The sequence below is a fragment of the Haemaphysalis longicornis genome, unplaced genomic scaffold (assembly GCF_048455015.1).
Source record: "Haemaphysalis longicornis isolate Haplotype H1 unplaced genomic scaffold, Haemaphysalis longicornis Haplotype H1 scaffold_8, whole genome shotgun sequence".
Lineage (NCBI taxonomy): Eukaryota > Metazoa > Arthropoda > Arachnida > Ixodida > Ixodidae > Haemaphysalis > Haemaphysalis longicornis.
The window spans coordinates 184,291,033-184,305,812 of record NW_027526445.1 but is presented as its reverse complement, the minus strand read 5'-3'; the positions used below and the strand labels follow the sequence as shown (position 1 = coordinate 184,305,812).

The 14,780-nt window shown below is 50.0% G+C and overlaps 1 protein-coding gene across 1 annotated transcript; it reads left to right on the top strand.

Annotated features, from left to right (window-relative positions):
- The first annotated feature begins 2,106 nt into the window (after window positions 1-2,106).
- LOC144150262 (membrane metallo-endopeptidase-like 1) lies at window positions 2,107-11,436 on the top strand. Its single transcript, XM_077682123.1, has 4 exons — window positions 2,107-3,016; window positions 5,177-5,694; window positions 8,004-8,286; window positions 10,810-11,436. Exons 1-4 carry the CDS (start codon window positions 2,300-2,302, stop codon window positions 11,107-11,109), a joined length of 1,818 nt encoding a protein of 605 aa, XP_077538249.1. The 5' UTR covers window positions 2,107-2,299; the 3' UTR covers window positions 11,110-11,436.
- Window positions 11,437-14,780: the final 3,344 nt, after the last annotated feature.

Below are 14,780 nucleotides of genomic sequence, written 5' to 3'. Positions count from 1 at the left end.
ATTCAGAGCCCTTCCACCCTGTGAAGAGGGATGGCCAGCAGAGCTGCGGTGCCGATCCTGAACGTGAAGTTTGACTGGGTCGTAGTCCAAGGGGTTCACGAAGAGAAACGCGTTTGTTTGTGATTTCCGGTTTAGCATAGTTCCTGGTTATTAACTGAAAGTCCAGTCCTGTCCAGTCACTGCTACTCGCGCATGCTCAGCACGGCTCTTCACGAGCTACGTGAAACGGCTATCAAGCGGCTCTGACGCAGCGTCAGACGGTTACTGCGCAATTGAGGCGCACACCTGGGCACGCGCCGGCGCCAGTGCGTCTGCCGCGGCTATGGCGCAACACAAACCAACACAATCCACTAAATTCCAATCCAATCCCAATTCAATCCAAGCCAAGCCAAGAGAAGGCAAGCCAATCGAATCGAATCCAATTCAATGCCCCTCGTGATTGCGCAGAACGGCCCTTCACGGCACACGCGAAACTGCTCTACCTCGGTCAGTGTAGCTTACCCTATAAAACACTCAGGAATCGTGGGTAGAAATTTGTTATAGTGCGGGTATGGTAATCAGGGCGTATGCTCTATGAAGGCCCTAGGACCTTTTTATTTTGTACGATTTTTTCTATGCCCCAGGGGTGTGGCGCACAGTTTTACGATTCCGGATATTTGAGCGGGCTCCGCAACGTGGCGCGACGCTCGCTAGCGATTCCTGTCTACATCGCTCTGGGACCGGAGACGATCTGCTGGATCCTAGCCATCATAGACAGCTTTGCTGTAAAAACCGGCACTTTTGGTTCAGAAAATGTGAGGTGCAGCATGGAGGGCCTACACGTCAATTCGGAAGGAAGGCCGCAAAACAGTCATTGTTTCCCGCAGGCACAAGGGGATTTTGCACGTTTCACGCATCCGTCTTCGTCTTGAAGGCTGGGCTTTCGTACTTCACATACTGCCCATCCGCACCGCACTATACGTGGTCACTCAGCTGACTACCAACTTCAGTGACACGATGATCTGTAGTAATTGATTGCAGCAGTTCATTTCTAGCTGGCTTAGCATTGGCCACTTGTACAACATGTTATCCCACGCTATCAACTCAGCAAGGACAAGACTTTATGCAGGAAAAAAGCCAATGAAAGGTGGTTACCTGCGGTGACTAGCGTTCCGGAAAGATTGTTACAGGAAAAAAACTGCGCAAATGGACGCGACGGATGAAGAAGGACAAGACAGGCGCAGCCTCACAACTAAAGTATTGGAAAAAAGCCTGCGCACCAATATACCCTTACACGCACATGCGCACCGTCACATCCATTTGATCACAAGAAAAACTCGTTTAGAAATTCATATTCACTGCAATACAAACATAGGGACGCTTCGCAGTTATCACCGTTTTTTCGTATGTAAAAGGCCTCTATCACTTCTCTTGCCACCTTTTCCTTGCTCCTGCCAAGCACTTTGGTTTTTTCCAGTTGCGGCTTGCAGGGCTTGTTTGCGCAGTCCTTGCAGTGGTGCGGAAGGTGCGAGCCAGTTTTATTCTTTATCTACAACTGGTTTTCTCTTATCCGGTCGTTCTAAACGAGTCTTTCCAAACGAGTCTTTCTTGTGATTAAACGGATGTGACTGCGCATGTGCGCGTAAGGGTATTAGGTGCGTAGGCTTTTTTCCAATAAATTAGTTGTGAGGCTGCGCCTGTCTTGTCCTTCTTCGTCCGTCCCGTCCATTTGCGCAGTTTTTTTCCCTGTAACTATGCAACACCAACTAGCCCAACAATATGCTTTACTAAGTTCCGGAAAGAGTTGAGGCGCCTGGAATTTGCACGAGACGATTCTTTAAATCTATCCATAAGATGTGTTTATCCGAACAAATGCGGTCGGTACATCTGTTTAAATCTGCACGCCAATATCAGCGAATCCGTGATGCCTTAAATATTTTCTCTTGGATTGATAGAAATTGAACTGATATTGCATCCTACAGCACGATCTAACCACCTTAGTTGTGTTTAGTTGTATATAATGGCTTAAAATCGGGTGTCTTCAAGGGAAGCAGTGTCCCGCTCACTTTTCACGTTGTATCAGTCGCAGGCGGTGGAAGCCCCTCCGGTTCACCCGGCTGTGGACGAAGGAAACGTGGAAAGAGGCACAGCAGCAGCTTGGAGACGGCGAAACATCTGCGTTGCGGCTTTCGGGGTCTGTGCGGCGTGTTTTGCAGTTCTGGTGAGCGCGGTGGCATTTGTTCTGCTGCATAATGACAATAATGATAAGGCAGGGGAAGCGACGACCGTGGCTCCTGACAAGTTCCCCAGTGTTCCCGAGATGCTCAGGGCCTTTATGAACCCCGACGCTAATCCGTGTGAGAATTTCTACAGCTTCGCGTGTGGCAGCTACAACAATACATTGGGCCAGACGCTCAGGCAAATCCAGAATGACGTGTACGTCAAACTGATCGTGACGCTGCTCGCCGTCGACGTTCCAGCCGGCCACCAGAGCGCCGCGCAGAAGGCCGCCGCGCTCTTCAAGACCTGCCTGGGCGGCATCGACGACACGGCCGCGTTGACGGGCTTCCTGACCTCCGTAGGCCTCACAGCCAGTTCCTACAGGCAGGCGGACGCCCTCGACAAGATCCTGCTGCTATTCTTCAAGTACGGCATAAACACGCTGCTCGGGTTCAGTCTCGACGAAGCACGGGTGGCCTCGATGAAGCGTCTGATTTCGATTACCGTGAACACAGAGAAACTGCGGTCGTTGCTGGCGGGAGGAAACGTAACGGTGAACTACTACCTGGTGCACCTCGAAGCGTTCGGGCTTCCTCCGTACGAGCAGGAAATAATCGATTTGCTGACACGGCTCATCGTTGCGGAAAATAACGCCCGTATACTTCTTTTACAAAGTATTCAGAAGGGACTTCGCGGTTTTACTTTCACGACGGTGCGAGAATTGGATGTACTGACACCTAGCCTCCCAGCGAGTCGCTGGAGCCTCCTAGTTTCCAGCCACTCCGGCGGTGTCTATGGTGAAGATGACGTACTACTGGTAAGTATGAGCGCATCCTGAGAGCAACAGTGTTCAGTCAGCCGTTTAAATTTGAAGCGCGTGTCTTTCAACTAACAAAAAGAATAGAGGCGAAAATGCAAGCCCATGTGAACTTGCGTGTACAAGCACGGTTTTATTCTGCTGTTTTGTCGAGTTATGATACCCCAGTTTCCTCTAGTTATGGTTTCTTTTGTCTTGCCGTACTCGATGGTGATAGCAATTTTGCATAAAGCTTCCAATCTTAAGTGAGCTTGGTGTGCCCCACTTTTATGTGCGGAGCCCTTAAGGGGCTCGGACTGTCGGCGTCTCCTGTCGTCGTATTCTCACCTGGTCACGGTACTGAAACACCGGAACACTCGTTTTCCAACGCCTCGCGCTACAACGTAACGCGTACTAAAAGTGTGTGATGGATAAAACCGGTTCAAAATAAACTAGCATGATTTATAGATTTGTGTAACGCTCACTAGCTGCCCGCTTCAGCATTTGTCAAGCACAAGCAGAAGCTATACCTTGTGTTACACTCGAGCACCCACCGGCTCTTGACGCTAGGCCTGGTCAGGGGCGGTGGGTCGAAGCAAGAAAAGGCATACTCGCCTGGTGCCGGGGCCTCGTTGATCACCGAGGACGAGCCCCCAGGCGAGTAGCGGGCGTTGCACTGTGCTCGCATTGACTTTTGCAACTATTGCAAACTGGGACAGATGGGGCATGTTAATTGCTTAAATCCGGTCCAACGCAAGAGAGGGCGCCACCGCCTCAGCAAGCGCGATTGCTTCTCTCACTGCCGCTTCTCCGGCGCCCAATCAGCGCGCGCCGTGTGGCAAGAGAGCGAGACTTACAATCTTTGAATACACTGGTACAGTGCATGCTTCGCCTCTCCTCAGCTGTCCCGTTAGTGGAGATGCCCGGGGTTTTTCCCTTGCTACTAGCGGGTAACATTTTGTTTTTAACTTATTAAAAAGAAGTCCCGCTACTTAGCAAGTAGCCTTAAGCCTCGATTTTCGTGATAATTTGAAGTATTGTAGTTTCTTGACAGTCTACCGCGGTATTTATATTGCAAAATGTTGCAAGACATAACCATTGCCAGACGCGATTTCAAGAGCAAGAGGCATCCTAATGTCAGGGGGTATGGTGCTTACCGATGTCAGAGTTCATGAAATTTTGGGGGGCGGGCGAAAACAGGTTTTCCTGATGTGATTTTTTTAGAAAAATATAAAGAAATTGGAAAACGATGATTCCGCGCAGATTTACAGAAACTCGAGACGCTTCTTAGGGCGGAATCCTTAGATGTCTCATCAAAATCGAAATAGACCATAGTTGCTGGGCACTGCACGAATGGATCCAAATTACGGCCACTGTAAAAAAAATACCGAAATAAAATATACCTAATATATATTTGCATTCGAATGGGATTTGTTACATGCTGGCATATACCAGCATGTAACAAGAATTATCCGGATGCGTGCCGCATGACACGTGAGCGTGAGGGCACCGCAAACACGAAATAGATACATAAAAGAACCTTCGATAATCCCTGACTATTCCATGCAAATCACTTAAAATTCTGAGGTGCCCTATGATTTTTCCATGTAACAGTGAATGGGTTTTTATTGTTACAAGCTGCATCACGAGATTCCCAGCCGAGCTTCCGCTTTCAAAATCTGCGCTCGAATTCACGTCAAGGCATTGATTTCATAAAGTGCTTCCCTCCCTGCAAATTGGTCGCATTAGAAGAAATTATTGCGGAGAAGGTCTGTCTTTTTTAAATGTTATCCTGATTTACAAAACGACGAAAAACCTGTTCTTAAAGATTTTGTTTTGTTTTTCAACGGCTCGCATCTCTAATCGCACTGAAATGTGGTATTCTGTACAACTCCATGGCGGTGTTTGGTATTGGCCAGATTTGCTGGAACAGCGTTCCATACCTGGAAAAGTGGGGCACGCAATTTGAAAAAAAAAACGCCTGCTTAGAGGCATGGAATGGGGCAAAATGCTGCACTTGCGAGGTAATCCTGAATGCGCACGAGAGCATTTTTCATCAACGGTGTCTGCACTGTCGCGCGTTGTTTGCGGAAAGAGTACTTAGAAAAAGCGCTTTCACGGCGAACAGCAAACAATTCATTTGGAAGCGGTATTTCTAATAGTGCCGTGTTTCGACCGCAGGTCAATCACGAAGCCCTGAAGTACTTTGACCGGCTGTACGGGGATCTCAAAGAAGAGGACTTAAGTCTCCTCACAGCGTGGGAGCTGCTCCTTGTCATAGTGCCCCTGACTAACGCGAAAGTGCCTCGAAGCTTTTACACTGTTCAAGATATCTTGGCAAAGTGCCTGCGGGCGTCCATGCAGGCCATGGAAGTTCCTCTGCTCTCATGGCACCTCTTCAAGGAGGTGCCCCGGACCACTGTGGGTGCTTCGCGTGCCATGACACAGTGCATCAAGGATACAATACTAAACGAAATCGAGGATTCCGACTGGCTGGATGGCGGCACGAAGTCGACAGCTATGGATAAGGTCAACACCATGGGGCTGCACGTCGGCTACCCCAAGTACTTCGAGTCCCACAGGGACATTGATGACGTGTACAGCTCCTACCCAGACGTCGGCAGCAGCTTCCTGACGCCGTGGCTCACCGCGATAGGAAAAACCATTGAGTGGCAGATCAACAACCACACCAGCTTCAGGTGATGACTTCTCGTCAGCGTGAATTTCTGGGCGAGTATCCTTTTCGTTGCTGATAAATGGCCAAGAGCGTAACAGTTTTACTGAATGTTGTGATCGATCGTTATAAAAGACTCTGGAAGAAACTTTGATGCGCCAGTAACGTTTGCAGGCATGTAAATTTAATTTCGCATCGGAAAACTAAATATAGTACATGAGAAATCTTTTAAGTACCGGGTGCGCGAGGTATGTGAGAACACCTTTCCTTATCGCCATAGACACCAGCAGCCTCATCAGGTATTATAGGCGTGCGGATTCTTGTTCGCCGACCCTTTATCATTCATGCTGCGGAGCTTCTACAAAGACGGAAGAGTGCAAGTTGAAGCAGGAAATGAAACGTCAAGCAGTCCTTGTCGCCCTGGCCGCGCACAACAGCAACTTGGAAATTGCCACCTTTCTGCAAGCAGCGAAATGTTTCGTTTACAAAGTGCAGACAGAACTTATGTGTTGTGGCGGTGACGTGGCATCTGTGGCGAAAAGGAAAAGGCACAGTCAGCGGTCAGACATTGTCAAACTCCTTAATTTATGCGGCGGTGGTGTTATCCGTTGTCCGCAATGAGGGTGACGTCAGGCCGCAACATTTTTTTGCTGGATTCCGCATTAATGCTGCCGCTTACGTGGATGTACTTGCCACCGTTGTGAAGCCATGGACAGAGAGTGTTTCAAAATAAAGACCAGATGTCTTTAAGAAAGAATCAACTCCTGCCCGCATCACCTCCGTCACCGAATAGTGGCTGGCTGACAACTTCTACGACCCTGTCACTCCCAACTTGCGGCCTCCTAGCTCTCGAGATTTAAATCCGCTCGACTATACTTTGTCTGGGGCGTCTGCGAGAGAGAGGCCAACGAAGGACCACATAATGCAAAAGACTCGCTCAAGGCCGCCATTTCTCATTCAATGGCCAACACCTCTAAGGAGCACTTGATTCGTGCATGCAGCCATTTGCGGAGCCGAATCGAATCGCTTATTGCTGCCGATGGCGGATTCATTGAATAGTTATTGAAATAAAGCATAATAGAAGTACTTCATAAAGTTTGGTGAGAATATGTCCGATTTTGCTAGAGATATTCGGTTGCGCCTGACGCCAATGTCCTGTTCTCAAATACCTCGCGCACCCGGTATATGTGTTAGGCACACGTTTTGGGGAAAGAAATGCCCACTTATTAGTTGGGGCATTCCTTATGCGTGTCGGCACTGTGACATTTTGCTACAAGTCCGGTGGGCCAGACATGCGGGGATAAGGCTTTCCGCCATCCCCAGGGAGACGCGCAGGCGGTAGTTGTTTTTGTCCATCAAAAGTTTCATAGCTTTTCTTCCGTTCGCTTTACAGCGTGCTGATAGCGCCTTTACTTGTCGCTTGGTTCCTTCACGTACATTCACTCACTCAGAAACGTTGCTATGTGAGTCGTGGGTACATTTCGCTTGGTGTTTCATTGCGTCTAGAGGTTAGGTATTCCCTGAGGCATGTACTATTTGGTATCATCTATGTCGTATATACCTGCTGCTTCGGGGTCGTCTTCAAATATGCGTGATCCGGGTCACGGTTTCGGAACGCTTACGCGAGCTCGCTCGAACAATGTCTTCAAAGATACCATTGATTAGTATTTACGCTTAGAGACATCAGAACTGGTTGCGCGCTAAGACATATACATGCCATTTAATCTGTGTATTGCTTTCTAAGAGCAAGCGGTGGAGAAATCGAAAGTGAGCATTGTGACACCACAAGTTTCACGTGTGAAGTCAAATAACCAATTCGGCGCCCTCCACTACGGCGCCCCTCATCGCCTGCGTTGCGTCGGCGCGTTAAACCCCACAATCAATCAATCATGATTGCTTAAAACATCTTAATAGAAATTAGGTCATAATGGTAAGTGTAGTGACCTGTGGAACTACTTGGGAAATTTGGACTGCAGAGTCCTTGCGCTATTTTTGGTCCACAATGGGCGCGTTTACTGCTATTTTATTCAGTATAAATACTAACTGAATCGAAACCAAAACTGGTATGAATTCCAATCTTGGACATCGTCCAATCGCGTCGTGACTACGACACGCGTCACTGCTGTTAGTTCTTGCGGCCGCCGCAAATGTCGCAGAGTATTTCTTCTTCTTTCAGCACTTATAAATTGAATACTGCTTCATCGACGGGATAAACAATCAAAAGTGTTTATTTATGCAAACAAAAACAGAATCTCGACAAATTCACTTCCGTGTCCCTTCAAATCTTTTTCACTTCAGCATTCAAGTGCACTGACGTGGCCTTGGTCTTCTCAGGTTCTCGGTGGTTGTGGCCAATGCCTATTACCACCCGACCTTGAACAAGGTCGTGATTCCCGCGATGGTTCTTCTGCCGCCCTTGTTCGTGTCCGAGAACTCGACGGCCCTGAGCTACGGTGGTCTGGGTGCCATCGTGGGTCACGAAATGACTCACGCCTTCGACGTGGACGGCAGCCATTGGGACGGACAGGGAAATCTGCGTGACTGGTGGACGCCGCAAGCACGAGTGGAGTACACGCAGCGGATGGCATGCCTGCGCCAGTCGCATGGGCTGGAAACGGTATGGAGCTCATTTGCTGTTTGGCTTGGTGGTTGCACACGAAACGAGTGTAAAGATTAAGGCGCAGGGATGTATAATTTGAAGTGCCAAAACCGGTGTGCTGCAACGCTATTGGTGCCACTCATTCCAATGATACCGATCACTCTGAAGAAATGCTAATGAGAACTGTTCCGTTTAGGCGAGGTGTAGACATTCCTTAACTCTTTCAGGTGGCGTTCGATGACAAGAAATATTCCATTCGGTGACAGGTATATAAATATTTACAGACTGGGAAGACATAGGTATGCGTGTAAATGGGTAGACAGGCTGGCAGAAAGGGAAGCAGGTAGATGGGTAGATAGTGGTGTGGGTGGGTATAGCGGGTGGGCAGGAAGGTGGCTGGTTGGCGGGCGGGTGGGTGTTTAGGCAGGCGTGTGGGCGAGTACGGAGCAGGAGCCTGCTCAGCTGCCACAAAACTGACACATTTTGGTATGAAGTGCCAATTGCCCTTTCTTGGCCATTAAAACGCTTGATGAGTTTGGATTAAGGGATTTGAAATTTTATCAGCATCATCATCAGACGCCTCTCTACGCCAACTGCAGGGCAAAGGCCTCTCCCGCAGATCTCCAATTATCCCGGTCCTGTGCTAACCGCGACCAATTTATCCCCGCAAACTTCTTGATCTCATCTCCCATCTAACTTTCTGTCGCCCCTGTTGCGACCGGGCGGGGGCACCCGATCCGACCTCCGTGGCCTCCGACATACGAGTGGTAGCGTGTATGATGCGAGCGGCCAGCCGCTGTTGCAGCCGTGAAGAAGTCCAGAAGCAGTAGGCTAACGTAACTGTTTACTCATAGCGAGAGGTGAGCCGAAGCCAAAAAAACATGCAATGCCTCGACGGGCGAGGTTACAATACAGGACTCGAGTACAGGGACCGCATGGATTCGCTGCTCAGACAGGAATGAATTTCAGCGCTTGGGCTGCTTCTATTTATACCCAAAAGCAGCAAAGGTCAAAACGCCTACAAGTAGCAACACGCCACGAACATCACAGACACACACAACGCTCTTTCCACAGTTCGTGAGTCATCGATGGCTTCGGCGCACGTGGAGTCCGAGAGAGGGGAGAGAGTGTCCTTAAAACATGCTGATACATGCCTCGCCGGGCCGGCAACCGTTTAAGTTTGAAGCGCGTTGAAAGCGAGGTGACTGGGCTGAGCATGTCGAGGCGGGACTCACCGACGTGCTGGCACCTGACGGCTGTCGGGCGCACGTCCGTGAAGAATGCCTGGGCATGCCGCCCAATGTTGATCGCGCCGATAGCGAAGCATCTGAGCCGGGCATGTCGAGACACGAAAGTATGATTCACCGACACGCGGGCGCCTGACGGCTGTGGCGCACGTGGTGGCTTCGCACGTGGCGGCTGATGCGGGGAAAATACGGCGGCGTTGGCCGATTCGTAACACCCCCTGCCGTGATTGCCTTCCCTAGGGATCCACTCTGTTACCATTAATGACCAACGGTTATCTTGTCTTCGCATTAAATGCCCTGCCCACACCCATTTCTTCTTCTTAATTTTTACTCATATGTCCTTAACACGCGTTTGTTCCTTGACCCACTCCGCTCTATTCTTGTCCCGTAATGTTACACCTATCATCTTCCGTTCCATTGCTCGCTGAGTCGTCCTCAATTTAAGTAGAACCCTCCTAGTGAGCCTCCAAGTTTCTGCCGCGTGGGTGAGTAGCGGCAAGATGCATCTTTTATACACTTTCCTCTTCAGTGACAATGGTAGGCTGCCATTTATTATCTGAGAATGCCTGCCGAATGCCTCCACCCCATTCTTATCCTTTTAATTATCTCTGCCTCATGGTTGGGATCCGGGGTCACAACTTGGCCTAAGTAGACATATTCGCTTGCCACCTCCACTCCTCGCCACCCATCTCAAACCGCTGTGCTCTCCCGAAGTTATTGAGTATTACTTTAGTTTTCTGCATATATAATTTTCAAGCCCGTGGTTCTACTCTGCTTGTCCAATTCGGTAAGCATGCCTTGCAATTTGTCCCGCCGAGTTACTCAGCAAGGCAACGTCATCATCAAATCTGGGGTTAGTTTTTCTCCATTACCCTTACACCCCCCTGTTCTCAGTCCAATCTTCTTAGTACCTCTTGTAAACATGCTGTGAATAACATTGTTGAGATTGTCTCCTTGTCTGACGCCCTTCCTTATAGGTAATTTACTGCTATCCTTATATATAGATATCCTCTAGTATTCTAACGTAATGCTCGTCTACACCCTGATTCCGCAACGCCTGAGTGACCGTTTTGATTTGTAATTTATCGGCTATTTACTTCTCACTAAAAAAATCTGTCGGGAGCATCAAATTCGCCAGCGGGTTTTCTCAAAGAGGGAAACGAATAGATCTAGTAAGCCCGCGTCCCCATTTCAAGCTTGTGTCATACATTGGTATAAGGGAGAACGAATCCGGAAACATTTTCTTGTTTTTTCTTATTTGATGAACTCCGGCCGTGTCTCCACAAACGTGCAGGAGGAGCAGGATGGTGAGAACACGGCTGACTTCGCCGGCCTCGTGTCCGCCTACAATGCCTACTCAAGCCTAGCAAAGCAGGAGAAGGTGGAAGGTTTGGAGTTCAACGCGGAGCAGCTCTTCTTCATCGCCTCGTGCATCAAGTGGTGCGCCACGAGTGGCGTGAAGCAGGCTGGTTGGTACGCGACTTTCCAGGAACGCTGCAACGTTCCCCTGAAGAACATGGAGGCCTTCGCCCGAGCCTTCAGCTGTCCCGCGGGATCTCCCATGAATCCGACTTCTCGCTGCGCTTTTTGGTGAAGGACTTGACCAGCGCCTTGGGAGATATTTGCTTCCAAAACGGGATAGAAGAACTTTCTCCCGAACGTGCGCGCTGGAAGACAAGGCGTTGTCCTGATTTGACACTGCGCCTGGGACTGTGTTTAAAAAAAAATATGTTCAATTTCGCGTCTCCACAATAGTACTTCTCCACGAAATAGTTTTACCCTCTGAGTCTATCCTGCAAACCCAAGAAAATACGACATGAACTGCGAATGAAATCAGCGTCAATTTTTCCGCGCCTGTGGTAAATGTATAACACCTTATCTGTCATAACTGTCACGTTGAGGATGGCGCCCAAAAATCGTTTTCGAGGGTTTGTGCGATAGCGTATGCGTCCTATGCTATAATGTTTCGTAATAAAAATACTTCTTTTTACTAAAAGTCATTGTGGGCAGTGTATTCATCTCATGCCTATATCTAGTGGGAGTTCTTGAATGCTTATTGCTTCTCTGAGCATGCCCAAGACCCATCGGCGCGACTTTTGGCTGTTTACTACATTGCTAGCCTGACGAATCCTCACAGACAAGCGTTACAAACACATACAAATGTCAGCTATTGAGGTCGCAATTGTCAGTAACATCATGCAATGGCAGACGTCAGTATACGCACGCTCTTACGGGCGTGTATACAAAAAGTGGGTTAACTTGGGGCGAGGAAAAACAAGTCACGCTGAAATCTCACCTGTTGTTGCATATCAGCGCGCCGCTACCCTGTTCGTGCGTGGCAGAAGTTGGTGCAGTACTTTTACGCTTTGCGGAAAGCCGGCCTTCCTCGAACGTGCTGGGAAAAGCACCGGCCGCGCAGACGCCGCCAGATTGCAAAATACAAAACTGTTCGGCATCTATAGTTCATATCACAAGCTAGCTGCAGCGCAGTGGAGGCTACATGGTTATCAATAGTGGGCCCATTGAGGGCGCCTAATTCGCCGTGAAGGGGGTCCTGAAAGGACACTCCCTTCTCCCCTCCCGGCAAGTGGCACCGCAAGGCCCCGGCGCCTTTTGTCGCTTCCTTCGCGGTGAGTTAGGCGCCCTGAGGGGGACAACAATGCAGCCTCCACAGTGCTGCAGCTAGCTTGTGCTATGAACTAGAGACTTGAGCCTGCCAGCGGACGCCGAGATCTCCTCTCCCTGCTCTCTCAGACCGCCGGCTCTCACGAACCCGTGAAAGTGTGTTCGTGTGTGTCTGTACTCTTTTCGTGCAGTGTGGAAAGCACTGGGAAAACTGTTTGACCATTAGTGCTTCGGGCAATTAATAACGCGGATCCTCCGAGCGCACAATTATTCGATTGGCAGCATTGGATGCCGCCGTCGCTCTTTTCAAGTCATGCTGCGCGCTCGCCCGGAAGGGTATACTGTTCCTGTATCGACGTCGTCCATCTCTCGCCATGGAGTAAACCAGTGAAGTTTTGCCTTCAGCGTTTTGTCATCAACACCAAGACAGCAACTTCTGCTGGCCGTCCGTCCACCACACTACCACTGCATGACAGAGGCGACGAAGCCCGGTTCGGGGACGCCTTCGCCAACGTAACAGGCGATCGTAGTTAACGCCCCCTTTTGTAGGTCCTGTTTGGGATAACCTGCGCTCGTGTACAAGCGTCTTTGGCCGCATTCAATACAACAGAGTTCTCCCTGGAAGGCCACTAAAGTAATCACAGGTTTGCCGTTATGGTCATTGTCATCATCATCATCAACAGCCTACTTAGGTCCGCTTCAGGGCGAAGGCCCCTCCTATGCACCTCCAGCGGACCCTGTCTTGCGCAGACCCAGTCAATTCTTTGCCTCCAAATTTTCTTATTCCTTCTCTCCCTCCAGTTAGTGGCCTTCCTCTTCTTGTGCGATCCCTCAGTGTCCATGTTACCCTCGTGGGCCGCCTGTTGCCGGTTCGTCTCACTTGATAGCCAGCCCAATTAGTCCATATCTTTTTCTTAATTGGAGCCATGATATCTTCTACTCGAGTTTGCCCCTAAGTGATACCCCTATCATTATTCGCTCCATGGCCCGCTGGGCCGACGTTCGCTTTCCAGTCGTTTGGTAAGGCACCAAGTACCGCTTCGCACGTCATCACAGGCAGCACGCATTGACAGTATAATATACCATTATTGTTGGGGACAGAGGAAGTTTACTCTTGATTATTTGTGAGTGCTTGCGGAATGCTGTCTGAAGTATTTTAATGGCCGTCGTTTTACGTACGTTGCGCGGTTCCTCTAGTTTGCCTAATATCGCTCCCTCTAAATGAATGCACACACGAAAGGACTGATGTGACCGCAGTGAGTCTTATGCGCCACTTTCGTGACTCCCTGCTAGTCCTTTTGACGGGAGCCGCAGGCTGGTAAGATAAACTGTGTGCAAGCCTTCCTTTCGAAGCCCCCTTCGGTTAGCCGGTTAGCTGCCTGCGGAGCGGTAAAGCATCCCAGGTTTCAACAGGGTTGTAATTTCACTGCGTCACTTTCGTAGCGTGTTCACTGAGGTAGGATGATAATGGAAAACAAATTATCTATAGTTCATCTCACAAGCTACATGCAGCACTGTGGAGGCTACATTGTTATCAATAGTGCGCCCACTGAGGGCGCCTAATCCGCCGTGAAGGGGGTCCTGAAAGGACACTCCCTTCTCCCCTCCCGGCAAGTGGCACCGCCCGGCCCCGGCGCCTTTTGTCGCTTCCTTCGCGGTGAGTTAGGCGCCCTGAGGGGGACAACAATGTAGCCTCCACAGTGCTGCAGCTAGCTTGTGAGATGAACTATAAGTTCTAGCACAAAGCAAGAGCGAGGGCTTTTCGGTTCAGGGGGAGGTATTTCGCCATTTAGTCACCATTAACATAATTTGTTTGTGCAATAATATTCTTCAAAATTTGCCTCAAACCCAAGTCCTATAGCCGGTATTCAATGGCGCGGAATGCATGCAGGCAACCAAGTATGCACCGCCATATCTGTGGCCAAGCGTCTGCCAAGCGTCTGTTGCTAGGCGATGTTGTGCGCACGGCCCCTAGGTCAGGCACCCCTCTTCTCCTCCATGCAACCGTGTGAGTGCGCCCACGGCCGGGCTAGAGCAGCGGCGTGCTCGCTTTGGTGGCGGAACTACGTCGAGACTGGGCTGCATTGTTTTCGCCGCCGCCGCTGCGAAGGCCGTATCAACACAGCGAGCGCCGCCGCTCTAGCCCAGCCGTGGTGCGCCGTCACTCGTTACGTCGGGCTCCGCGGGATGGCGGTACTTGTCCATGCTAATCACGACTGTGAAACACATCACGTTTCTCGTTACAAACTCAACCTCACCGAACGCAAAGTGTCCCCTCGAGTTCAATGTGAGTGCGATTGATAACATCTCTGACGCCACTCACGAGGTCGCGGGTTCGATTCCCGGCCGCGGCGGCCGCTTTTCTGATGGAGGCGAAAAGCGAAAACGCCCGTGTGTACGAGATTTGGGCGCACGTTAAAGATCCCCAGGTGGTCAAAATTAATCCGGAGCCCTCCACTACGGCGCGCCTCATCGCCTGCGTTGCGTCGGCGCGTTAAACCCTACAATCAATCAAATCTCTGACGCCACCGTTTAGAATCGGATTGGAACGGAGCAGAAGACGCACGCCGGTGTTTTTTTTTTTTTTTTTCTTCGCCGTGCGGGCGCAGTGGCCCAAGCCGCGCCGTGTCCTTGGCGCAT